The sequence below is a fragment of the Muscardinus avellanarius genome (genome assembly GCF_963383645.1).
Source record: "Muscardinus avellanarius genome assembly, chromosome: 3".
Classification (NCBI taxonomy): domain Eukaryota; kingdom Metazoa; phylum Chordata; class Mammalia; order Rodentia; family Gliridae; genus Muscardinus; species Muscardinus avellanarius.
Window position 1 is genome coordinate 133,158,380 of NC_137788.1, and position 27,206 is coordinate 133,185,585.

The 27,206-nt window shown below is 42.9% G+C and overlaps 1 protein-coding gene across 3 annotated transcripts in view; it reads left to right on the plus strand.

Annotated features, from left to right (window-relative positions):
- MAP2K5 (mitogen-activated protein kinase kinase 5) overlaps positions 1 to 27,206 on the plus strand; it is a gene marked incomplete at both ends in the record, with an annotated part of 273,181 nt that overhangs the window by 141,629 nt on the left and 104,346 nt on the right. For all 3 annotated transcript variants that reach the window (XM_080690438.1, XM_080690439.1, XM_080690440.1), the window contains 3 exons: positions 11,208 to 11,281; positions 12,250 to 12,300; positions 19,060 to 19,131. In XM_080690438.1, the coding sequence (XP_080546564.1) occupies positions 11,208 to 11,281; positions 12,250 to 12,300; positions 19,060 to 19,131 (197 nt within the window). The remainder of the gene's footprint in view (positions 1 to 11,207; positions 11,282 to 12,249; positions 12,301 to 19,059; positions 19,132 to 27,206) is intronic.

The following is a 27,206-nucleotide window of genomic DNA, read 5'->3' on the forward strand; positions in this document are numbered from 1 at the left end:
GATACATTTAAACCCAACCATATCAATAATTATACTAAATGTAAGTGGTATAAATACTGCAATTAAAAATGTCAGACTGTTTAAAAGAGCAAGACTAAACTTTATACTGTTTGAAAGACTTCATTTTAAATATATCAAAAAATGTATACCATCCAAGCACTAATCATCACACTATTTAAAGCAAACGTTATATTCTGGCCGGACATGGTGGCGCACGCTTGTAATTCCCGCGCTTGGGAGGCAGAGACAGGAGGATCGTGCAGGTTTGAAGCCAGCCATGCTGGCTTACGAGACCCTGTTTCCAAATAAAATTATAAAAAAAAAAATAAGTCTGGGAGTGTAGCCCGGAGGTAGAAGGGTTTCCAGGAACCCCAGTGCCACAAAAAACAAAAAAAAATTATATTCTGGAGTTTATGTTTAAGAAAAGGTAAAACTAATCTATAACAACAGAAATCACTCAGTGGTTGCCAGAAGCTGGAGGTCAGGATATTCTTGACGATAAAGGGACAACAGTTTTGGAAGTGATGGAAATGTTACATATCTTGGTTGTGGTCATTCAGATGTATACATTTGTCAGATATCAAACTGTATTTGAAATGGCTGTTTAAAAGTTATTTTTAAACAGTATAGTGAAATGAGAAGACTTTATTGAGACATTTTCAACTTTCTAGAAGTTAAATCAGAGGAAAACACAGTGATTTATGAAGGTCTTTTCTAATTCCTGACCTGAATACCAGTCTGTATTGGATTGGTTTCTGATTTAGTAGATCTTATGTAATACCAAAAGACTGTATTTATTAAATGCACGATTGGGCTTGGGAGATATTTAGTTGCATAATTTTTCTTGTCTTTATTATAATAATCATGCCAGTTGTTCAAAAGGAAATCACATTTAGACAATATGGAAGCAACACTTTGATCCTGAACTCTCCTGAGGAGTACTTTTGGTCAAAGATACACCAACAGCTCCTAGAGGTCATAAAGAGGCTCTTACTCATTTTTCACCCCCACAGCATCTAGTACCCTATCTGGCATATGGTACATCAGTAAATATTTGTTGAATAATTAGTTTTGGATAACTATGGAGAATCCTGAAAGTGAAGATGTCATTGGGAAACACTTTCTTCTAGAATATATTCCTTAAAAGTGTCAAAGATGCATGTTTTGTCAGTATTCTCACTGCTATGACACAGAATACCTGATAGCCACAACCTAGAGGAAGGAGGATTTATGGAGACTCGTGGTTTCAGTCCATCAGGCTGGCTCCCAAGCATCAATATGTGGTGGCAGCAGCAGCAAGGAATGTGGAGGGGCATTACTCTCACATAATGGAGGCTGTGAGCAGAGAGAAAAGGGAGGGAACAAGGAATATATAGTCTCTAAGGCCACACCCCCAGTGACCTGCCTCCTGCAGCCATATCCTGCCTGCCTACATTACCACCCAATAAACCCACCCAAATTACTAGTCCATCACTAAATTTATTCACCATTTGGATAAGAGCCCTGATGATTTAATTATTTCACCACTGAACATTTTTTCACAACCAGTACATGAACGTTTCCAGGAACATTCTGTATCTAAACCATAACACGGCACTTCCTTCTTAGGTCAAATTCATGCTTTTTCTGGGTGAGTTTGCTTAATGGAGAAATCATTCATTCACCAGTTGTCCAACAAATACTGTTTTCTTTACAGACACCATTCTAGATTTAGTAGCTGTTATGATTTAGATATGGAATGTCCCTCAGAAAAACTCATGTGTTTGCAATTCAGTAATGTTAATAGGAGAGATAAATCTACCAGGGCTCTAACCTTGTCAGTGGATAAATCCACTCATGGATTAATCATTTGAATGGACTTACTGTGTGGTAACTGTAGGCAGGTAGGAGGAGTGGCCTGGAGGACGACAGCTTTCCCTGGCCCCTTTCTCCCCTTGCGCTCTCTCTGCTTCTGTGAGATGAACAGCTGTCTCCCATCCTGCCTTGCCACCATGATGTTTCTGCCTTGGAGGCAGCCAGCCATGGACTGAACCTGTGAAACCATGAGCTGAATAGTTGTTCTGGTCAAGTACTTTGGCCACCTCAATGAGATAAGGCTACCTAATACAGTAGCAAACCAAACAGATGAAGTGTGCATTCAAGGAGCTTCCCTTCAAGAGAAAAGGACCTGGAATGGACAGATTTACATGTAGAGATGCAGGGCAGTAAAGATGCTAAATGTTAAGCACATTGACCAGGGGAAAGGGGAGAGAACATCAGGGCTGGGAGGTATTGCTTCCATTGGACTGGTTGGTTGGGAGGCCTCCTTCAAAAGGTAACATTTGAGGAGAATCCTAAAGAAGTGAAGGAGCAAGTCATGCGTATAAGGGGGAGCAGTGTTCCAGGGATGGGATCCACAAAGCAGGGGCAGTGAGAGGGAGGGGAGTGTGAGGCTGAGCGCCGAGGTGTGGCAGCCAGGACTTCCTATTTTGCATTGAGGGAAGGAGCCCTTGGAGGTTTTAGGCAGAGAACAGATGAGGTCTCCTTTTTATTATTATTTTTTTATTGGTGCATTGTATTCATACATCATAATGGGGTAAAGAACTTGTGTAGAGCCAGGCATGGTGGCACACGCTTGTCATCCCAGCATTTAGGAGGCTGAGACAGCTACTTAGTGAGGCCCTCCGAAACTTAGTGAGGCCCTCCTTCAAAATAAAGACTAAAAAATAGGGCAGGGAGTGTAGCTTGGAGGTAGAATGCCCCTGGGTTCCATCCCCAGACCTGGGGAAAAAAAAAAAAAACACAAAAACTTGTGTAGACATACATGCACTCATCACCCAGTTAGCCCCTACCCAATCCCCACCCCATTCCCTCCCCACCCCTCCTTCCCATGCTTGGCTTAGTGGTTGACTTAGATATGTTTAAGTACATCGTGTGCTTTAGAGACTTTTCCTTTTGGTGTTTTTTTTTCCCTAAAGATTTAAAGAAGTTTATTAAAAAGATAGAAATAGAGAAGACAGTTAAAGCCCCATGTCATTCAGAAATGGCACAGGGGTGGGGGCGGTTCGAGCGAATTCACCAAAGATTCCTGCATGCCCAGTGTTCTTATCCAGACCAAGTCTGAGGCAGGTCCTTTGATATGTAGATATGCTGCCCTATCTCTAGCCCAGGTATCCGCTCTGTCTCCAACCCTTCTGGGACAGGGGTGGGGTGGCAGCTCTGTCTCCGGCACAGACCCCCCACACCTTGTGTTTCACTCCAAAATGTGTTAAGTTGCTTCTCCAGAATCTGGGATTTCCTCACATCCTTGAGGAATGCTGCCTCTTTTTAGAAATGGAAAAAGGCTTCTTCTATTCTTTTGCTAATTATCCATGGAGAAGTCTGCTGGCCCTCTCCCCACAGCTCCTGGCTTTCTTCACTACCAAAGATATATTTTTAAAATTGGAAATCTTTCCCAGTACTGGTACATAAATACATTTTGAAACCTCTTCCCAATACTGGTACATTCCACCCTCTGTCTAGTAACTTCCTGATGCCTGTAAGGCCAAAGGTAAATGTAGAAAGTACATTTTGACTTTTACAATTGTTATTAACAATGAACATGAGCTCAATTCCCATCAATTTTTCTCTCATTTCTATCACATGAATGTACCCCTTATCAAAGGAATAAGGGCATCGAGTCAGTCATAAACTGCTTCTAGCTGAACAGGGATGAAGTTGGGGGCCCCAGCTTTAGGGTAACATTCATGCAGGGTGGTGGTGAGGGAGTCAGATGAGTGAGTATGTCTCTGTGGCCGTCCAGAGGGCTTTGATAGATGTTTCTCTTTGGGTCTGGTCATACCACCATCTGATGTCTGAGAGCTTCAAACCTATGAGACAACACTCACAATACAGGTTAACCATGAAAACCTAAACATAGCACTTAAATGAGAAGTTAAAACCTGTTTTGCTGATTTAGACTGAAATACACAAAAGTGGGATGTATTTAGTTTATTTTGCGCCATGTGAATCCAGAAATCAGTGCTGTGGAGACCTGAAATAGGCTTTGGAATAAAGATTTTAGATGATTTGATGAGTACCAGGTCACCTGGACAAAACAGAATTTACCCTTTTCCTTGGCACCGTTTGGAGTTTACTTAACTTGCTGGTACGCTGACAATAGGGTAACATTGTCATCTAGGACTATGTCCCAGTCAGAAAAGACCTAAAAGTTTCCTCTGGCGTATGAGTAAAACCAAGCTGCCAATCTTCACCTGGACATGTGTCTCTAGATTGCTTGCCTGGTGGACTTAACAAGCTATTTTTGGAATTAATTTCTAAAGCAGATTTCAAATCCCCGTATTACACGATTTAGTCTCCTGTAACTTTTTTTCCGGTAAACAATCTTGAAGCCAGTTGTAGAGAATTATTATAGACTTTGGGGTCTCTAGATTTTATTGCCAGAAGTAATATTTTAGCCTTTCTTTCCACAGTACACACCTGCTGTTGACCTCTAGCACTTCTCTTTTGGGAATATACAAATGGTAGGCTTATTAGAAACTACACCCTTTTAATAATCCATCTTCATCACATTTGCAAACAAACATCCCACAAACACTCTGCAGCTTGCTCTAACCCTCTGATTTTCCTATCCTGGTCCTTTCTTTCCCATTTGGGACAACAACCCTTACAATATGCTTTCTTAGTCTCACAAAATTTCCTTTCGTTACAAAAACTTTATACCGACACACTCTTTATATCTGTCTGTTGTTGTTACATACAAGCAAACCAAAAACCATACCATTTTATAATGTTGTTTAGATACCAGCAATTTTAAAAAACCATTTAAAAGACTTAAGTATTATTTTAAACCTTATGAAGTTAAGAGCATTCTAAGGCATTGCATTTTGCATTTCCCCACTTTAATAATTGAATTATAAGACATTAGGTAAATAACAATGGCACCTTAAAACCTTAGATTTGTAAAAGGAATAAAATTAAAGACAATGCATATCACCTTTGATAATCACATCTTGTAGGGGTCTAATTGCACAGCTTTTTAGGAGTTACGATTTTAGCTAAGTTTTGAAATAAAAAAAAAAAAAACTTTGAGCAGTAACTTTAGTGTAGCCAGCAAAAGAAAAAAAACTTTTGGTTTCCTGACATTATATCCCCCTGTTAGCAGAGGAGCTGAAATCTCTGGTGTAGCTAAGAATGGGAGAATGGAAGGTCACCCTGGACACAGCAGGCTGAATCTTGAGTAAAGAGATGGTTCAGGGCTGGCCTGACATGCCCCTAACCCTAACTAAACTTTTGGACCTTGGGCTGGGAAAGGAGGGTAACGCCTTACATCTGGCCTTTTGTGAGATCTCACTGTGATCCCTAAGGCTCTTTAGTCTTAACTCAGGTGGTGGGAGTTGGGAGGAATCACTGGAACCTAGGTCTGGGGACCCCAGTTCCTTCCGGAATTAGGGGTGCTCAGCCATTTAATGCTCTTGCCCTGTGAGCTGTGCTCTTGCCCTGTGAGCTGGGCCTCGGAAGGCCCTTTTTGGCCTCGTGGTTGAGGGCGTTTACACCAGAGATGCCCTTGCTCTCTCCCCTAAAACAGACTTGAGCTTAGGCTTCTGTGTTCAGCCAGAGTTCTTTCATGGCTTTTGCCCGTCTGTCTTTCCCTTTTCAAGCCCCTGTTAAACCAAATTGGCAGCCTGCAATAGTAGTCTTTGTCTTAATGATGGCCTCCCCTTCTACCAGATTAAAAAAATGACTAAGACTGCCAGCACCTATTGTTTGAGTTGATGTAGCCTTACACTCAGCCCTTAAGAAAGAACTGCATATGGACAGATCGAACTCTAAACTCCCCTTTCCAGGTGGTATAAGGAGGCCCGTAGGCAAAACCAATTGGAGGCTAATCTGGCGGCACTAAGACCCTGAGAATCTCAGGCCCCTGAAGCTGCGCCTGGGATGCTCCAGCTTTACCGTGGCCGGGCTTGAGTGCCGAAAAACTTACTCATTTTGGAATCAAACTTTTCTCCATTTTTGGGAAACGCATGTGAGTGGAAATGCGGCTTTCCCTTTGGATTGTTGGGATACCATTTGAGAGAGAAAGGGTGGGGTTTTATTGGCCTGTCTGGGCAAGGTCGCACCCCCTCCCCAGAGCTTCCCAATCTAAAACCAATTACCCTAGCATTTAGGATATTGCTGGAATCTCATCTTAAGACAGAAAGAGGTCTGCGTGGCCTTTCTCTGTCTGGATGAAGTTCCCTGCACCCCTAAAGCTAGGAGCCCAGCTGGGGGCGTCCAGCTGGGATGACATGGAGCAGTTAAAGTGGCCTCACCGTCCACCAGAAAGCCAGTGCAAGCTTGAAGTTTAGCCACTTCCCTTCTGCCTTGCAGCTGAGCTTTCTATTCTGCCTGTCCCTTCTCTCAATGAGGTTTTCTAGCTGAAAATATTGCCATTAAAAAAAAATCTTATTAATTTGCTTCCCTTGAAAATATTCCCCAATTTCTGAGGGGCCTAAGAATCCTGAGCAGCCAGCGGTCGCGTGGCCTCCTCCTGTGCTTCCTCCCCTGAGGGCTTTCTTATGCAAATGGAGATGTAACTGCCTGTTGAATGCCAGACAATGCTTCCTGGGTGCCTTCACCATGTCTGTTATCTGGTTGAAACTTTTGACTTAGGCTTTTTCTTGAGCTCTTGGAGAAGCTTACCCATTCAGCCTTCCAATAGCTGCTGGGGACTACGAACTGCCATAGTTCACAGACCAACAGGGTGCATGTGGCTGCAGTTGCTAATGGCCACGCTTCCTAGACGCTGCCGCTAAAAGCAAGCTAGCTTATTTCCCTAGAACCTGTTTCCAACTACCGAAAAAAAAAAAAAAGAAAAGAAAAAACTTACTACCATTAGAAATGTGTGCTGGCTGGCATCTCCTGTTTGGTGCTGGCTGGTGTCTCCTGTTTGGGGAGCTTTCTGAAGGCATTTCTTTTTAGATTTAACTTTGTACAGGGCTTTTAAAAGAGTATCCCATCTTCTATGTGGGCAGAATGGACAGGCACTCATTGGGCCTATCCAGCCTACGCTATTTAATGGAGAATTTTCCCCTCCCCTGGAGATTCTGCTGTAGCTAGTCTGTGGCAGGGGGGTCTCTATGTTTCTAGAGAGCCCATTGGCACTGGCAATCCTGTCATCTGCCAGGATCTAGTCCCATTTTGGGGAGGGTTACTGACCTTCAAGATGCAGTGGCTTTGGGCCCACTGTCGGCTGGAGTCGCCTTTGGCTGGACAGATAGCCACACGTGGGTGCCAAATATGTTACGGTTTGAGATAATACAGTTTTGGGGAAACTGTCCCCGAGGACCCCTGTTAGGGTTCCGGACACAGTTTCCCTCAAAACACACACAAAAAAAACAAAAACAGAAAAACTGCGAGTTCTTGTCCTGAGCTAAGGATAAATACACATTAGCCCGGACTTTTGTTAAAGATTTAAAGAAGTTTATGAAAAATATAGAAATACAGAAGACAGTTAAAGCCACATGCCATTCAGAAATGCCGGGGGGGGGGGGCTCAAGCGAATTCCCCCCCCCTTTTGGTTTTAAGGGCTCACTTTTAGCTGCTGTGTTGAACAGTCTACAGTAAAGCAGGCACAAGTGTAGGGAGACCAATGCAGTAGAGGAACAAACCCATACGTCTGGCAGAAGTGCTTCCTGCTAAACATTACATTGATTTTGCCGTTCTGCTTACTGGGCTTTGGGAATTTTTTTTTCAGTTAGTGTCTTACTCAAATGCTTCTTAAGTTGCTGCAGCAGTAATAGGAATTATTTCCTAAATATAATGAAGTATGTCGCTTTTTGAAGGTTGGTTGATTGCCAGTTGATAATAATACCTCATGCTTATAGAGTGTGTGACAGTTTAAAAAAGCAGTTTTACATTCAGTATTGCATCTAATCCTTACAGTTCTTTTAAGGCTGACATAATTATCTCCCTGCAGAATTGGAAACTATAATGTCATATGTCAGGTCCAAAGTCACATGCCAACTTTGTGGCCAGGTTAAAATGAACTAAAAAACCCAGTTCTTCTGGACTGAGTCCATTGACTTTGTGTAAAGAGATCAGTTACATTCAAATTATGCCTCAGAATATTGCTAGGAAATTGGGCATGGTGGCACATGCCTATAATCCTAATATTTGGGAGGCTGAGACAGGAAGATCGCAAGTTCAAGACCAGCCTCAGCAATGTAGCAAGACTCATCAACCTATTAAGAGTTTGTTTCAAAAACCACTAAAAAAAAATAATAAATAAAACTAGGAGTATACATCAGAGCTAGAATTCCCCTGGGTTCAGTCCCCAGTACACCCCACAAATATATATGTATATATTTGTAATAGTTATAAATTATATGTAATTATATGTAAATTATATTTTTATAAATTTATATATAAAACACAGATATATTTTACTGGAAAGAGGAACATTTATATCAGCAGATGTAATAATGTTGTTTAAAAAAACAGCCATCCATGTACTGTGGCACATGCCTGTAATTCTAGTACTTGAGGGGCTGAGACAAGGGGATTGCAGGTTTGAGTTTAGCTTCAGCAACTTAGACCCTGTTTCAAGATAAAAAATAAAAAGGCTGGGAGTGGAGCTCAGAGGCAGAATACCCCTAAGTTCAATCCCCAGGACCAAACACCAGAACCAAAACAAACCAACTACTGAGTAATGTACTGTGCTGGAAAAAAATACTAAGTGCAGCCGGGCGTGGTGGCGCAGGCTTGCAATCCCAGTATGTGGGAGGCCGAGACAGGAGGATCACGGGTTCGCGGCCAGCCTCAGCTACTTAGGGAGGCCCTCCGCAACTTAGTGAGACCCTGTTTCAAAATAAGGGGTCATGGTGGTACATGCCTATAATAAAATAGGGCTGGGAGTGTAGCTCAGAGGTAACATGCCCCTGGGTTCCATCCCCAGTACCACACACACACACACACACACACACACACACACACACACACACCAGAGTTGTATGCACCATGTTCCTTCCCTAAGAATTTATTTCTTGGCATAGTACCCATAAAGCAAATATCCAACCACACATTAGACTTAAGGGAGTCTATAGAAAAGAATAAAGCAACAAAACTGCTAGACTGTTTGAAAAGGTAAAGTGCATTTAGGACCTTGACCGCAGGCAGTATGCAGCTCTCCGACCGGCACTATCTTTGTACGGCCTTCGCGCATTCAGCCTCCTTGGTGGGAGCACTTTATGTATAAAAGTACAAGACGGGCCGTCATCCTCGAACCAAACCTGAATGCCATCTAGACTGTTCTAAGCACTGTCGGCCTCATCACAATGTCCTCATCACCTCCCCCGAGACCCAGGTTTAGAACCCTTCCTCCATCTTTTCTGCCTACTGAATCCTGCCCGTCTTTCATTTGAAAGTGTCTCTCTTCCTGCTGCCATAACTTCTGAGGCCAGGAAAGTCCTTTAAGTTGCGTTACCTCTGTGAGCACCATTTGTGGGGAACTGAGCATCTGCCACTCAATTAGGTATTTGCTGTTACAGGTACCATGCCAAAAAATAAATCCATAGGGAAGGAACACGCTTCCTACAGCTTTGTATTTCTTTTCTTTTTCTTTTTGTGGTGCTGAAAAGCACAGCCTGTTCTTAAGGGGTGGGTCGGGCTATGTCAAGCAATATTTAACGTCTGCCTAAAGGAGAGAAGTGATGTGGTGATGGTGGTGATTAGGGTTCCTATGACGTGGTGGTATAAGACTTACATTGAAATCAGGAAAACGTGGCGGTTGGGAGGCTAGTTGGTAAGGAGTTTATGCCTGCTGGAGCATACCAACCTGAATTCCAAGGGAGAGTCCTCCAACCAAGGTTATAGCATATGTCACCCTCGGAGCATGCTCCAGAGAACATGTTCTATAGTTAACCCCTCACCACTGAAACAGAATCATAAGCATGAAGTGATACTGTCTGCTCACAGTGTGAAAGGTTTCCATTCATTTATTTGCTCTTCCATTCAGCAAATATTTCTTAAGCACTTACTGTGTGGCTGCCTCTCTTCCAGGGACTCGGGGATCACTAGTCAGTAAGAGCAAAGTCCCTGCCCTCGTGAAGTTTATGTTCTCGTGCCAGTCCAGCAACACCAGTGAGCGGTGGTGTGAGAAAGCATGCTGCGTTGCCCGTCACGTAGTCAGCAGGCTTTGGTGGCTGCCAGTTACTGAGTTTGAACTTGAAATTTGAAATAAATACAGACTGTTGACAAGATACTTTGTTGACGTACCTTTTTGCAAGCTGGAAGGTTAGAGGAGATTAACGCATTTGCAGATTATTTTTTAAATGTTCGATCAAAAATTAGATTTGGGCTGATTAAGGTTAGACACTTGTCTGTCCCGGGCCACTTTTGCCATTAAACAGAAAGTGTTGATGCAGGCGCTGCTGTGCACCATCGAAAGTGAGGTGCTCTTGACCTGATCGGATGGCTTTCGTGGCCTCCCCCAGTTCCAGAAAAGGCTCACTGTTAGTGAGGGTGCTGCACAGAAACCTGTCGTGTCATTATTTACCACCGACTGCTTTGGCAAAGCTGTGTCAGTTCTTTTGTTAACTCTTAACAGCAGTCAGAAATGATGCGAGGGAAGAAAAGGATAAAGGAAACAAAGGCTGGTGAGCACGAGTGCACTCGCAGACACGCATCTTGTAGGTCAATTCCTGAGCCTTTTGTGAAGTAGCATTTGTACCATCAACACAGGAAAAAGCAATGGTGTCTTCGATTTCCATCATGTCTCTCAGATATGACCTTTTACCAGCAACATACAAGTAACTTTTTTTTTCCTTTTTGGCTTCTCTTTGGCCTTCCTGATCTTCAGATTGGGGCGTGGGGTGAAGGAATCTGTCAGTTACACAATTAGAATAAAGCTAGTCGTTTTCGTGCAGATTCTTTGTATGAAGATGACATTTTCTTATCTACTTTTCTGAAGGGCCAGGTATGAGATACTGAGAGTTTTTACCCTTGTTAGAAGCAAAGATTTGATTCGACTTTCACTTGAAAAAAAAACCCTTTCTTCTCTGGACACCAGAAGTGAGGGCCTTGCATTTTGCCCCCAGATAAAATGCTCTGCATTAAATCTGTGATTGGAATTTTGGATGAGCAGATGATGTCCGCTCTGCAGTGTGATCTGGTGTATGCGTGTGCTTTTAAAAACAAGCACTGTGGATACAGAAGTAGTCACACGGGCTTTTCTGGTCCCTTTTTAGATGTGAAGCCCTCCAATATGCTCGTAAACACGAAAGGACAAGTCAAGCTGTGCGATTTTGGAGTGAGCACGCAGGTGGGTCTCCTTCCTCCAAGTGTACGCTCCCCTCCGTAGCATCCACTTTTTATTTTCAATCTACTCTCTGGATTGAAAAATCACCACCTAGCTGCCAGACAAACAGAAATGCTGTATCTCTTCCTCGGCTGGGAGTGTGTTATTCATTTTTTAATCTCGAAGCGAGTCCCCTTCATCAGAATATGATTGTTCATTGTTTAATGACAGTAAAAAGTGCTGATATTGTAATTACTACTTACGAATAGCAAACTTCATTGATATGCAGCTTTGATATGAAAGCGTTTGGGCGAGACAAAAGGGAGGGCAGAGTGGGAGCTGAGCCTGGGGAGCCCAACTGGCCCACAATAAAAATTAATATTGGGAGCAACAATGGTGGAGGGCTATTACAATGTGCAGCACAAATTTTAATTAATTTCCATTTTGGGCCTCCCCTGAGAACCCCGGTGATGGTGACCCACGAGCGTGCTGCGATGTTGATTTGAATTGCAGCCACCTTTACTCCCAGCCAAACACGAAGACCAAAGCGGAGGTCACCGTTGTATTATGAGTTGTCAAAGTCTGTTATCCCTCCAGCGTATTTAGCGCTGGCTTCACTCTAGCAACGCGCGGGGCTTCATTCACATCTTGAGCCATCTGACTAAAAAATGAGTGTGTTCAAATTCTCCTTCAAATTGACTTTTTATATCAGGCGGGTTTGGGGTACTAAAGCGATAAGCATCCCACTTTAGTGAATTGTTTAAGGTTATCTGCTATAAAGTGTAATGCTGTGCTTGTTTAAATTGGAAATCCCATTCAAAAGAAAAGAGAGATTTAATCATTTTTAATGCCTTTGTAGATAAATTTGTTCCCTTTTACATAATTTTTAGTTGATTTATAGGAATGATGATTGTAGGTTAAATGAGGAATAATTGCCCATTTTATTTCCACATTATCTTTATATTGTTCTAACAGACTGTCTTGTCTCATAGCTGGTGAATTCTATAGCCAAGACGTATGTCGGAACAAATGCTTATATGGCGGTAAGTGAGCTTACGCAAAAATAACATTTAAAACCAACATCTTTATCTTTATGTACTTGGTAATGTATAATTCTTGAATTAATTCCACAGTTTTAGCCAAGTAGATCATAAATTACAAAGTCAATCCAAGTCATGATCCAATTTTTAAATCTTTCCAAAAGACACAAGGGCTTATACAGGCGCCATCAGCTCATCCGACTCTGTTGACTTAACTGGTCAGTTCAAGTGTGAAATCGCTGAGTTTTGAAGTTTAATCCTACAGAAAAATTGCACCTTATAGCATTTTGGCTACTTTTCCACATTGCTTATTTAATTAACCCTAAACTATGCCAGGATGTCAGTCAATAAGATTGGTTGTTTTTTCCAGGAATACAAGCATGCCTTGTCACCAGATCAAAATTAAAATACTGGTGTAGCCAAATTTTGTTTATGGGTCTCTGAATGTAAGGTTATCAGTCAGTTCTCTTTAGAACTCGTATCTCTATATTTTGTTTAATTGTTGGATTCATGCCTACTGTGAGATAACTTATTTAGTTTCACTGAGATAAATTTGTCAAGAATGAAAAGTAGCAGCACAAAGCTGTTTCTAAGCCAATGTGACTTGGATTAGAATGCTTTTTCTTACTTTTTAAACAAGGAAATTTATTATGTCCATAAAAAAATGTTTATTGGTCTCCATAATTACTTCAAGAGTGGGAGGGAAGAAGCCAAGTAAGAAGTTTATCTAGTGTCATTTTTGGAGCAAAGTTTTTGTTTTAACCTTTTAGGATTAATTTTTATAATGAGGTTTCTAGATTTACTGAAGTGTACTCCCTTTCAGTCCTGATAGCTTTTGCTTATATATCATGGATGTAAACAATTTTAATATGGATAGAACCATGGATCTTATTCTCATTAATCTTTGTTCATGTGTTATCTTGATTAGAAGAGCTTAATGTGGATAGAACTCTAGATCTTATTCTCAGAATAATACAAATAAATTTATTTTCAGATAACAGAATAGTTCATTTTTGTTTGGTATCATTTTAAAGAATATTTATATTGTTTGCATTTATAAGGAGGGCTGGATTAACCTTTGAGGTTATCATATCTGTTATCATATCATCACTATCTGTGTTTATAGAGCATCATCACTTTCCTGGCTCTGCCAGGCTGGATAAGGTTGACCAGCCACCTTTGTACTTAGCAAAGTCCTGTTAATGCTACAGTGTTAGTCTTTGAGAGTCTATGAAACACTACGATTTCAAATATGTGTGTTATGTATGTGTGTGAAGCAACTTCTCGGCTACCCGTCATGTTCTTAGTAGTTTTAAATTGCTCTAATAATTAAATTGCATTATATTTGAATGTGCATATCCAGATTCCAGTTGTCTTTCCCAGGTGTACATTAAGGAAATTACTTTTTTTTTCCTCGTTGTTTATGGATGAATGTGATGCGTCCATCTGTTAATTGAAAATGTGAGGATTAAAATTATGAAACGTTAGTTCAGATTGGTAAAGCTGAAATTGCTTTGCTTCTTGGGTGAGTGAATTCTAGTCATCAACTTCGTGGTTCAAGCTCTAAAAAAAACAAGCTACTGGGAAGAAAACAGTGATGGCCGGATCATGAGAGCGTCACTTAATTGAGTGGGCCCTTATTGGCCACATTCTTCACCAGACTGTGTGAGCTCAAAGGCGGGTGGTGAGGGGCATGGAAATACCCAGGGCACTCTATTACTCTGGGGTGGGTGGGAATCCCTGCTGCTCCGCTCTGCTGACAGTCTCTTGAGGGAGTAGGACTGATCTTTTTTGGGGGGGAGTTATTGTTTTTAACCACAGCTAGATCTCATTTTAGCTGGTCAACTTTATAATTTTGAGATCCACATGAAGATCTATGCCAAATACCAGCAGACAGCAGCTCTTAGGCCTATGTTTGTGAGTAAAGTTTTATTAGAAAGTGGCCATGCTTTTTATTTATGTATTTGATATGGCTGCAGGAGCAGAGCTGACTAGTTGTGACAGTCGCAACAGAGAGCATATGGCCGACCAAGTGAGAAATATTTACTATCTGGCACTTTGCAGAAAAAAAAAAATTGCCAGCCCCTACTCTATGCCAATGAAAGCCATATCTAAATCTGAGTACCTTCAATTAATCAACCAGATTCACTATGTTTTCTGCTATTAGTCAGGTACCGTGGAACTGCTCTATGATCCAGATAAGATTTGGGTGAAATAGGAAACATACCTTTATGTATGGCAGCATTTTGTGTGACATAATAAAGACTAAAGTCATACCAAATAAGAAGGTACACATGGTATAGGTTTGATGGTTCAAACAGAACGTGAAAAAGGGCATAATGTGATAAAAGAAAGATTACTGACCATGGTGATACTTGCCGGTAATACTAGTACTTGAGAGGCTGAGACAAGAGGATCACAGGTTCAAGGACAACCTCAGTGATGTACCAAGACTAAGCAACCTAGTGAAACCTTGTTTCAAAATAAAACAAAATGAAAAAGGGCTGCGTATAGTTCAGAGGTAGAATACCTCTGGTTCAATCTCCTGTACCATGATGGTGGGTCGGGGGAGGGGGAGAGATCACTGTGGAAGGACGAGCAGAGACTCAGAAACAGAAGGCAGCAGGGGTGGGAGGTGGGGTACAGTACAAACAATAAATTGGGGGATATGTAATTAGAGACCATCTGATATAATGGCATAATGCCCTTGTTTAACACCCATTTTTCTCACTTTTTATTCTTGCATGCTTCTGTGCATTGGTAATAACATCAGTAATAATAATAGCTAACACTTAATTAGCACCACCTGCCAATCATTCCTCTACGCTCTTCCACATATTAACTCGTTAATCCTCACAGCGACCCCGTGACGTGGGTAGTAGTATTACTCCTCTTGCAGATGAGGAAGTCGAGGTAGGAAGAGCCACGTGACTGCAGGATCGGTTTCACACACACCGGGTAATCTGCCTCGGAGACTTGCTCCCCGTGCTCTGCTCGTACTAGACTCATATACTTAAATGTCTTTCCCCGTCTAGATTATGACCTTCACAGGGGGAGTGGTTTATTCTTTTTACTCTCTGCACCTGTCCTTCACGCAGTGCCCAATGAATGGATTACTTCACACCTTACGGTTTTTAGGACTGGGCCAGGGGTTTTTGTTTTTGTGTGCGGTTTGTTCACTTAAACATCAGTACAGAGGTGCTTTAAATGAGAACCATCTTTTTCTTATTACTTCGCTTTTTCTGCTGTTGAGAAGGTAAACCCAGCCTTAGGTGTCTAACTGCAAAATGTCCATCACAGATCCTCCATCAGCAGTGTTGTACCTGATGGTTGATTTTATTTTGTCTGAGGGGAGAGGACAAGGGAGGTCACCTTGGATTTGACTAAGGTGAGACTAAGGGTTGGAGTAGAGCTCAGTGGTAGAGCACTTGCCTAGCATGCACAAGGCCTTGGGTTCAATCCCAGTACAAAGGAAGGAGGGAAGGAAGGAAGGATGAGTGGATGGATAGATGGATAGATGGATGGAAGGATGGATGGATGGACATGGCTTTGAATTAGGCAGCCTCAAGTCATCAAATCCTAGTTCCATAAATTCAGAATGTATTGGGGCTCATCTTGTACCTAAGTCAATTGCAGGGGCCTGGGCCCTATCTATCTATCTTATGCATTTTATTTATCTTTCTTTCTTTCTTTCTTTCTTTCTTTCTTTCTTTCTTTCTTTCTTTCTTTCTTTCTTTCTGGTTTAGGAAATTGAATCCAAAGGCATTATACCTCCAAGCTATACCCCATTCTGTTGTTGTTGTTGTTGTTATTACTATTATCACTACTATTGCTGTTGTTTTGAAGTGGTCTCACTAGGTTGCTGAGCCTGGTTTTGAACCTGCGACCCTCCTGCCTCAGCCTCCCAGCTCCTGGGATTACAGGTGTGTGCCCCCATGCGCGGCTTGCCTTACGCATTCAGTAGGCCAGTCCCATTGAGCTTGCTGCCTTCTTTCTCTGAGTGTTCTTGCTCAAGCAGAGCAGCATAACACTAATCTTGTTCCATTAGCTTATTGAAAGAATAATTTCTCGTACGAGAGGTTGTCAGAATCTTGTCCTTGAGGAGTTCTCTTATTCGCCACCTGGTATCCGTGAACATTAGCACTTTTTCTATTTAATTTAATTTTCTATGCTTTATTTTCAGTTCTCAGTTTGCATTTGTCCTGGTAGTTTCGCAGGCAAATGTGATGAATGTGTTTAATCTCATTGTCGGTCCTGCCAAAATATCTCGTGTGTGGTTTCCACTTCTGTCGATGTGTTTGTTTCTCTTGTATCCTGGATGAAATGCTGTGTATTGACAACTGCCAGCCAATGGGAGGGAGAAATGGAAAGAGGAAGGAAAAAATCAAGGAATAAAGCAACGTTTGATTATCTCTTTAACTGTGTGTGTGTGTGTGTGTGTGTGTGTGTGTGTGTGTGTGTGTGTGTTACTGGGGATTGAACCCAGAGCCATTCTACCACTGAGCTATACCCCCAGCCCTGTTTACTTTTATTTTGAAACAGAGTCTTTTTAAGTCCCTGAGGCTGGCCTTGAACCTGTGACTCTCCTGTCTCAGCCTCCAAGAGCTAGGATTAACAGGCATGTGCCACCACACCCAGAGTCTATTCAAAGATTTTCATCTTTGCTATAAGTTCTTGATGGACACAAGTTGTAGTACTGTCTGGGGGAGTGATGTTAGAATTCTCTGAGGAACTGAATTATTAAGTTCATTCTTAAAACCAGACGTGCAGTGAACATGTATTGCCTGTTGTCAGTCAGACACACCGAGCGCATGCCCGCTAGTGTGGCGCTAGGTGTGAGATAAATAAGACACCCTCTTTGCCTCTTAGGGGAAAGAGACTAGGAAGTAGACTGTTAGAACACAGTGTGATAAATCAGTTTTAAGGACAGGAACAGCATTTTTATGAAGTACAGAGGGAGGAATTCATAACTCTACCTCAAGGGTGGAGAAAGGCAGCTCAGAGGTGGCTGTCACACAGAGCCTGTACAAGACAATGGCTTCTCAGCAGAGAAGAGGAAGCAGAGATGCCTAAAGGGCTGTTGCCTTTGCAGGGAAGAGGGAATTCTCTCATGGCCAGAGATGAATGTACCAAAGACTCACCCATAGAAGTTCTGTTTTAAAATGAAGATCTCTAGGCCCCCCGGAGATTCTGACTGGAGAGGTTCATCTGTGGGCAGCACAGCTGGCAGGTCTGTGAAGGCTGCTCCAAAGACCGCACCTTCAGGACACTCACCAGACTGAGATTAGCGTTCGGCTCTTCTGACCTCTAGTTCTGGGGACAGTTCAGCATACTGGGAAGAATGTAATTTTTCACTCAGACATAAACAGGTCTGGATCCTGGCCCTGTTCCTTACACAGTCCACTCAATGCCAACCCACAGCTGTAGCCTTGGCAAGCCACTTATGAAGCCTCAGTGTGTGCGTCTGTAAAGTGCAGCCAGTCACGCCTGTCTTGGCAAGACCGTTGTCACGTGTGGAAGATGCACAGCGCCTAGCTCAGTGTGCAGTGCTGCTGGGTGAGCATCGAATCACAGCTGCTCCTCTCCTCCTTTCATGGTGGATGCGGCATTCCATAACGGTTAGAAGTGTACACTGACCCTCTCCGGGCCTCATTCTCCTCATCCGCTAAGTAGGAATAATACCCATCTCAAATGGGTATGTGTTAATCTGAAATACATAAAGAGCACTTTAGACAGTGCACGACACGTGGAAATTCCCTCCTAAATGTGCAGCGATATTGTTGATGCCAGTGATGACGGCAGCAGTGATTTACTCCCATAACCGGCGGCCAGTTCTGGATGGATGCATCCCAGCTCCCGTTGAACCAGCTAAAACTGTATTGTGGGATGTGGTCCCAGGCCTCTAGAACCTGAGCAATAATCCACCTGTGCAAGAAAGACCTCAGCTTCCCTTACCCATCTACTCACGTGTTCATTCCAAACACTTCTCTAAGTACCCTACCGAGTGTCAAATCCTAGAAGGAGAGACCAGGAAGCACCCACTCAATAGAAAGTTATTCCTGTTGAATAGAGCGTGCACGTCGCCGCTTTCTAGAGCAGACGTTCGCTGTGCATGCTGAGCGCAGGACGTAGCATCCCAAGCAAGTCTTTCAAACCCTTCCTATTCGTAGTAAGACAAAGCCACAGCCAAAAACCCGGTAAGTGGAATAAAACACTGACCAATAGGTCAATCTAGGAAAAGGAAATATGGGCTTTCTTTGCACTAGTCTTAAACTTTCCACTAAGTTTGAAGCTATCTCCAAATTAAAAAAAAATTAAAAAGTTTTAAACCCTAGTCTTTGAGACCATCTCTCAAAATGCAAGTAAGTGAAATTATTGTATAATTTTATATAATCTGTCACTCTGCAATTTATACTGCTAGATTTGGAAGGAGACGACTTGGGCTCAAGTCTTAGCTCATTTGCTGGCTTAGGTCATTGGACAAATTAATTCACTACTTGGAGCCTTCATTTTGTTAATCTGTAAAATAAGAATAATAGCCTTTCTCATGGGGATTGTTTGGAAGATATGTGTGTGTGTGTGTGTGTGTGTGTGTGTGTGTGTGTGTGCATGCGCACGCGTGCGCGCGCACATGGGAAATCATTTTGCTATTTATAAAATACTGTGCAGATGTTGGTATCTTCCTACTTAGCTAAGCTCATATTCAGTATAAGTGTTTGCTGGAGTAATTTAACCCAGAAACCCCCTTCTCTTTTCTTACAGCCTGAAAGAATTTCAGGGGAGCAGTATGGGATCCACTCTGATGTCTGGAGCTTAGGAATCTCTTTCATGGAGGTATGTTATTGTTGTTTACAACTAGACATTTCTGTGCATATCTGCACTAATATGTTCTATCAGGAAGACTGGTAATTTTGAAAGAATGAAATGAACTCACCCTTCAGTGTGCAATGTACATGTGTACATAACTGGACTCTAAAGTCCTCATTGTCATATTCTTGTATGGCTTATGGATTGAGTCCAGATTATTTTTAAAACACTATTTCTCACAAGAAATACCTGAAGTTCTTATTAAAAATACAGGCTCCCTCCTCTCCCCCCCCCACACATACACAAATAACACAGGTTCCCCAGCTGCATATAAGACCAGCTAAATCCCAATCTCTTAATAATCTGCATGTTTATCATGTTCCTCGGGTGATCTTTATGCATGCAAAATGTGGAGAACCTGTGTTTTAAAGAAGGATTCCAGAAAAAGCTGTGTGGTCATAGCCTTGTTGGGATGCATATATAATGCCCCAAAGTGATTATTCTAAAGGTGCAGCCCTACTTATGTGGATGTATAAGTTCTATATTTTTTCTTTAAAAAAAAGGTGTCTTGTTCCCATATTATCATATCACGTGTGTGTGGGGTGAGGATGCTGAGATATGAAGAGGGTACATGCCGCATCATTTTATATCTTTACTCTTTATTGCTGTATTTAGAATGGACTTTAATGTTCTAGGTGTAGGCCTATGTGGCTGAGGTTTTTATAAAATGACCATATGTCTTATATTAGAAGGATCTGTGGCTTAATTTGAATTACAGCAGTATAAAACGACCCTATGTTTTACATTAAAAGAATCTGTGGCCTAATTTGAATTATAGTAGTATAACCCTAGGTACACACTAGTGCTTTAAGAATTGTTTCCCAGTTACATTGATTCAGATAAAGGAAGATTTTTTTAAAAAACAGAAAGAACTCTAATTAAGACCATAGATTGAGTAGCAATCACAATTTTGTCACTTTTTTCTAGTCAAATACTTTTTCTTTGACTGTTGCAATGCATTCACGCCATTGTATTTGTAAGGATATATCTTCAGACTCAGTTCACATGCATGGTATAAAAAAAAGCAAAAATTAAGTGTTTGATGGTTATTAAACCACATTCTTCTATTTATTCACAAAAGAGAATCTAAGAAGAAATACAGTATGTGTGCCCCAGCTGAGAGGTTAACCACAGTGGTAGCAGATCGCAGAACTGAGTCTCCCAACATAATCCTGAAGGGCTTCCTCTATTAGCCTGTATCAGGGGACAGTAGTCCTTTTGACTTGTGAGACTCAGGCCTTGCCATTATATAATTTCCCTTTGATATTTTAAAGTGTTGTCACTGGCTGTGTTTTATAAATGACCATACATAGTATAGAATTATTGAAAGGTTACAAGGTGTGGAGATGCAGATCCTAGGCTGGGGATAGACCTAGATTGCAGTTCCAACTTTTGCTCCTAATTTCCTGCATGACCCTGGCCTAGCCACTGTTCCCGACTGGGCCTCATTTCCTGCATCTGTAAAATAAGATCTCTAGTCCCCTTTTCAGACTAGCTTTCTGCAACTCCACTGCTGCTCATTCTTCTGTTGTCTTTCCTTAGCTTTCATGGAACAACTGCAGAGCTGTGGGATTGAGACAGAGATGTACCCTAGCAAGTATAGTCCACAGAGGCAGGTTTCATACTTAGAGGACATGTAAATATTCCCCATGCCTCTTTTATCTCTCACCTTTGCATTCCTGTTGTGAGCTCCTGCTGTGCCCGCTCCATGGGCAGTGGGGGCAATGGGACCCTCTAGCCTTGGTGCTCCTGGAGGACGTTTGGTGAGGGGTGGGGAGTAAGAGCAAGGACAGAAAACAAATTAGTAATGAAATTTGTAGCTTGCCAGGTGGTTTTGAGTCCTAAAGAGGAAAGGAAAGCAGGCAGTTTTCTCTGATAATGTACCATTTGAGGAGTGTGTATGATACTAAGGATTGAATCCAGGAACATTCTGCCTCTGAGTTACACCCCCAGTCAGTCCTGTTTTGCTTTATTTATTTATTCATTTATTTATTTATTTACTTATTTATTGGTGGTACTGGGGGTGGAACCCAGAGGCTTTCTACTTCTGGGCTATACTCCCAGACCCATTTTCTGTTTTATCTGGAAACGGTCTCACTAAGTTGCTGAGAGCCTCACTCAGTAGCTGAGGCTGGCTTCAAACCCGCACTATCCTCCTGTCTCAGCCTCCCAAGCACGGGGATTACAAGCGTGCACCACCATGCCCGGCGTTTTATTTTATTTTTAAACGGGGTCTAATTAAGTTGTGAAGAGCCTTGCTAAGTTGCTGAGGCTGGCTGTGAACCTGCAATTCTCCTGTCTCAGCCTCCTAAGTACTGAGATTGCAGGTGTGCGCCACCACACACTGCACAATGGCACTTTAAAATCTGAGGAACACATTGCGTTCTGAAACATAGCGTTTTCAAAGAATTGCTTTCTTTCTGTTTATTTTCACTTTCACAGGATTCTCTTTCTACATATGGGCTCTGCAGAGTAGAAATTCATTCATTCAGTTGGTCATTTTTACTTAAGCAGTTGCCATGGAATAGGCCCTGGAAAGTGGGCCTGAACCCATCCCTTAGCCGAGTGTGGCGAACACCTGTGACTCCAGTACTTGGGAGGCTGAGACAGTAGGATTGCAGGTTCAAGGCCAGCCTCAGCAACTTAGCAAGTCCTTATTTCAAAATAAAAAATAAAAAGGTCTGGGGGTGTATCTCGGAGACAGAATGCCCCTGAGTTTGAGCTCTAGTTCCTTTCACCCCCAAAAAGCCCACCTCTGGTACAGAGGAAAGATGCCTGAAGTCCAGAACGATGTGAGCGGTAAGAAGTTTCAGTGCAGCTGTTTATAAAGGACTCAGCCATGTGTGCGTGTGAGGAGGGGGTTATGAAGGAGTTGACACTGAGGAAGCTTGGTCTTGAAGGGAGCGCGCCACTAGGAGGAAGAGGGGCAAATGGAGATGCCTCCCCATGGCCCAGCACACGCCAACGTGGGTCCTCGCACTCCGAAGTGGACAGGGTCTCCCCTAACACAGCCCCACTGTTTATTTGCAGACATACCTTTCTCAGAGTGTTTTGAGTCAGCTAATTTCTTCCCTTAGGAACCCAAGTTCAAGACAAAATTTGGAGAACAATATAGGACACTGAACAAAGGAATTTCCCCCAAGTCACCAAAGAATTAAATAGGTGCAAGGGGTGAAGCAGTGTCCTCTCCCGTCTCCTCCTCTTTGCATCTTTCACCCAGGTCCATAAACTCTCCCCCTGAGGGTTGTGGTGTAGGATCAGAAGGCTGCCTTCATTGTTCTAAGCTCCTAAAATAGTAAGGTTCACCCTTTCTGGCCTTCTTTCTGTTAATACACTGTCATAGAGCCCTTAGGGACTCATAACAAGGACTCTCACCACATGCTTTTATAAAAAACGATGCCACATGCCTCTTTAAAAAGTCACTGACAGGGACATTTGTGTCCTAAGCAAAGAATCTTAAATAGCAAGCTGTCTCTCATCCAGGGACTGAAGTGTTCCCCCCTCCACTCGGCTCAGCGCTCCCTCTGTTCGTGGAGTAAAGCAAGCCTCCTCCAGGATTTCTGTCAGCTGTATAAAGTACTTGGAACAGGCAAAAGTAATGTAAAGATGGAAAATACCCTTCAGAAAGGGAGCGGTGAAATGATTCGGCCTAAGTAGAGTGTGGCCGCCCCTTTCTCTGTTGTATATTGGTGGTTTTCCATGCCCACCTTTAAACATGCTGTGGTTGGCTGGGCGTGGTGGCGCATGCTTGTTATCCCCGCACTTGGGAGGCTGAGACAGGAGGATCACACAGGTTTGAAGCCAGCCTCAGCTACTTAGTGAGGCTCTCAGCACCTTAGTGAGAGCCTGTTTCCAAATAAAATATAAAATAGGTCTGGGAGTATAGCCCAGAGGTAGAAAAGCTCCTGAGTTCCACCCCCAGTACCATCAAAAAAATAAATAAATAAATAAAAACAAAATAAATGTGCTGTGGTTCCCCTCCTGTGGATTAGTTGTGGAGCCAGATAAGTGTGGGGTGTGTGTAGGCTCACTTTGTAATGGGGAAAGGAACCCATATGGAATTGTGAGACCTTGAAATGTCACAGCAAGAATCAGTATGGAGTGCCTGTCACCCCAGCTACTCGGGAGGCAACAGGAGGATCACAAGTTTCAGGCCAACCTGAGCAACTTAGCAAGTCCTTGTCTCAAAATAAAAGATAAAAGGGGCTGAGGATGTAGCTCAGTACAGAGCGCCCCTGGGCTTAATCTCTGGTGGGAGCGGGGAAGGGTAGAGAATCTATAGAAATGCAAAAGGAAAAGGAACAAGAAATGCAGACATGAGGCCCAGTAACAAGGCTACAGTATTCCAAACTAGGACCAGCTGAGCATTAGTCCTCTCCCAGAATGTCTGCTCACTTCTTCTAGAAGGCGCTCTCTGACTGATTTGACCGGGTGATTTTTAGGATCGTTCACTCTGGTAGTTGCTATTCAGGACTTCAGCGCTAAACATTAAATAAAAATTGCCCTTAATAATTTTACCAAGATTCTTAATCTCACAGGCTGTTCAGTGTTTCTCTCTTCCCCCGGAGAATGGCTTGAGGAAAGAGTGCTGCTCTTGGTTTCTTACCAGTTACTTACCCCCATTCAAATCCTTATGTCCTTTGAACCACAACATAAATCCATGAGTGGGAAAGCTGGCTTTTAAGATGGCCCTTATTAAGTCAGAAAATAAGTCGGCAGACCCCCTCCATCCTTGTGTCTCCTGCACCCCAAATGGTGCCCGCATATTAAAAGGGCACCAGGCCGGGCATGGTGGTGCACGCTTGTAGTCCTAGTATTTGGGAGGCTGACACGGGAGGATTACAGGTTCATCGCCAGCCTCAGCAACTTAGCTAGGCCCTCAGTAACTTAGCACAATCCTATGTCAGAATAAAAAATAAAACAGACTGGGGTTGTAGCTCGAATGTAGAGCATTCCTGGGTTCAGTCCCCAGTACCGAAACAATTCAGAGGTGCCAGGTGGTGCCGTTCTTGTTCCCACTGAGCGTGCTCCCCAAGTGCGTGTCCTGGGTCCCAAGTCTGTGTGGCAGCTTATTACAAACCTTATTAGGGCCGCTGGTGAACACTCTCCTGACAGACTTCCACACAAGTCAGCCCGGAAGCCCCGTCTTTAGCACGAACGTTTGCTCTTTTCACTTGGAGCCCCACTCTCTCCGCCCCTGCTTGTCGCCTCTCTGCGCCAGTCTCCCGAGTCCGAGGCACGGGGCAGCCTGGCGCGATGCGTTTGGTTAATTGGCGTGTCATGCAGTCCTGCGAGGCCCCTCTTCAGCACGATCACTGTTGCACTGAAGTGGTTTGAATGATGTGTTAAATGGTGAAAGCAAAGACCATGGCTTGGAAGACTGTCTCGAGACAGGTGAAGATGTGTTCGGATAATGCCACACAAGGTCTTGATCATCAGAGCAACACCCTCTTCTGAGGATTTTTATGAGCTCTATTGTTTTTGACAGAAAGGTTTTCTTGAGTTACCTTTACTAAGTTAAAAATAAATCCATGAATCAGTGTGCTATTCTCTCTCTATGGAATGTCATTTTTCTTCATCCCCCCGAGATATAATTTAAACGCCCAGCCTTCATGATGCCAACTCTCCGCTCTCCACCTGAACGTAATATCCTCTTCCGACTTCCCTCTGCATCTGGCTTGTGGTATACGTTTCCCACTTGTAGTGTAGTAATTTGTATAGAATTCAAATCAGATTCTCCCGTGACCTCTTACATTATCTAGTACAATCCCTGGACCATCGTGGGTACTCAAAAGATCTTTTTGGTTCAATATTTCCTTACTTTTATAATGGTTTTCGATTGGTTCCTGAAAATAAAGAGTTTAAATTTCATGGAGCCTTTAACATAAGTGCTCATAAGTGGTTGTTGAAAGGATCGCAAGTGTTTTGCATGTGAAGAAGAGCTTTCTGTTTGCCAAAGAAACAGAGATTCAAAGTTCTCCTCAGGGAGCGGAAGCTGTGGCACCTAAGCTATGGTCAATGTCTCTAGGCCTCTACTTACCTTCCAGTGAGGGCTCTCCTTCAGCTAAACAAAGATAGTAAACATTTTTTTTTGAAAGCAGAATTGGAATGTTTTTAATATTCAGATTCTTTTGTAACAAGAATAACGTGTTTATAACACTTTAACAGTAACAGCCTCATAAAGCCATAAAGTTACTTAAGGAAGTAAATTTCCCTTTGAAATAGCATCCTATAAGTATCAGGTGCTTGCTAAGTAACAAGAACTATGGGGCATTATCTAGACTTGATTCCTGCTTCCAAATGTACAGAAGGACCCATTGCACTCCCTACAAAGGCCCACCCAGAGACACAGCTGGCCCTGGGTCCCCGGCTGTGGCTTTGCTTCCATTCCAGCCACTCGCCGACGGGAACCCTGGTCTGAGGGCTGACAGGTGGCTCGGGGCGCCCCATAAGCAGCTGCTGTCAGCAAGTCTAGACCATGAAAACATGGCATTTAGTGTGATGCAGTCAGATACTGATATTTTCTCCTATTCTTTTTAAAAGCTATTTTCAAGATGTGAGTAGACAGTGAATATTCCTGTGATATGTTTAGTCTGCGGTTCTAATTAGTGGTTGGAAGTTTCACCTGTTGATCAGAAGTTTCTGCAGAAAACCATCAAAGAGCGCAGAGACAAGTGAAGTGTCTGTGGAAGGTAGTTCAGGAAAGTGGGGAGGGTGTGGCTCTGGAGCCCTGGCCGTGGCCCCTCCTCCCCTCCGTTAAAGAACAAGGAGGAAGAGAATAGGCAACCATTTCTGCCACCTGTTCTCACAGTTCTACTCGTCTTTCTTTTTTACTCCGTGTGTGTGTGTGTGTGTGTGTGTGTGTGTGTGTGTGTGTGTGTGTGTCTGTCTGTCTGTCTGTCTGTCTGTCAGAAATTTGGTGTAACTTACTGCAGAGAGGCGCTGTTAAAATGACCTCTGGCGGATGATGGATTGACTCGTTCAGTCCTTTGCAAGGTTCGTGAAGGGAGCCAGCTGTCTCAGATTACCATGCCTAGATGTGCATTTCCCAGGGTTGTCACTGATCATGGCAGGCGGGAAGCTGGCCGACAAAGCAGTGTTCCCCACAGAAGGCAGCACTGCCGAGCCTGCTGTGTGCTGGAGCTGCTCGAGACAAGTCAGGGTGGGGCCAGTGCTAGCAGCCCCCGCCAGGCATGCTAGCATTGCTGTGGATTTCAGTCTGATTTTCAGTATTTTCCAGCAGTGTATATACACAAACACAGTGAATTTAGAGTTTTTAAAAATCATTGAGTCCACCTATCTTTGTGTGTGTGTGTGTGTGTGTGGTGTGTGTGTGTGTGTGTGTGTGTGTGTGTGTTATGTGTGTGGTAGTTCTGGGGATTGAACTATGGGGCGTTCTTTTTCTGAGAGAGCTACATTCCCCCGCCCTTTTATTTTTTATTTTTTGTTTCAAAACAGGGTCTTGCTGAGCTGCTGAGAGTCTCACTAAGTTGCAGAGGCTGTTCCTGAACCTGCGATCCTCCTGTCTCAGCCTCCCAAACACTGAGATTACAGGCATGGGCCACCACACCCAGCTCATAAAGTCTTGATGTGGGGCATGAAATAAAGAGAAGGTAAGACCAGTGGTTGACAACCCATCTGCACATGTTTGAAGAATTGTCAGTAGAACACGCAGTTGTTCTACTGACCATCAGGGTGAGCTTTCTGAAGTTAAAAACAAAAAGTGCTATGGCATTCTACTGATAAAGAATAGAATGTAAAGAATTTTCTAATGGAGAGGTCCCAGTACTTTTTCTGCCCAATAGTGGAATCATCTACCTTTAGAAGGAAACATGTTTCTCCCCAGTGAAATCTGTTTCTCCCCAGTAGAATCATCTGTCTTCAGAAGTAAAAAGAAGTAAAAATGTGCCATCCCTGGGGACTTTTAAGGAGGGACTGGATGATTTCTAGCTCAGAATCTTTTTAGAAGAAATTCTTTGCAGAAAAGATAGTGTAAGGTTAGACAAGATACAGGCATTTTTTTTGTTGAGTTGCCCAACAAA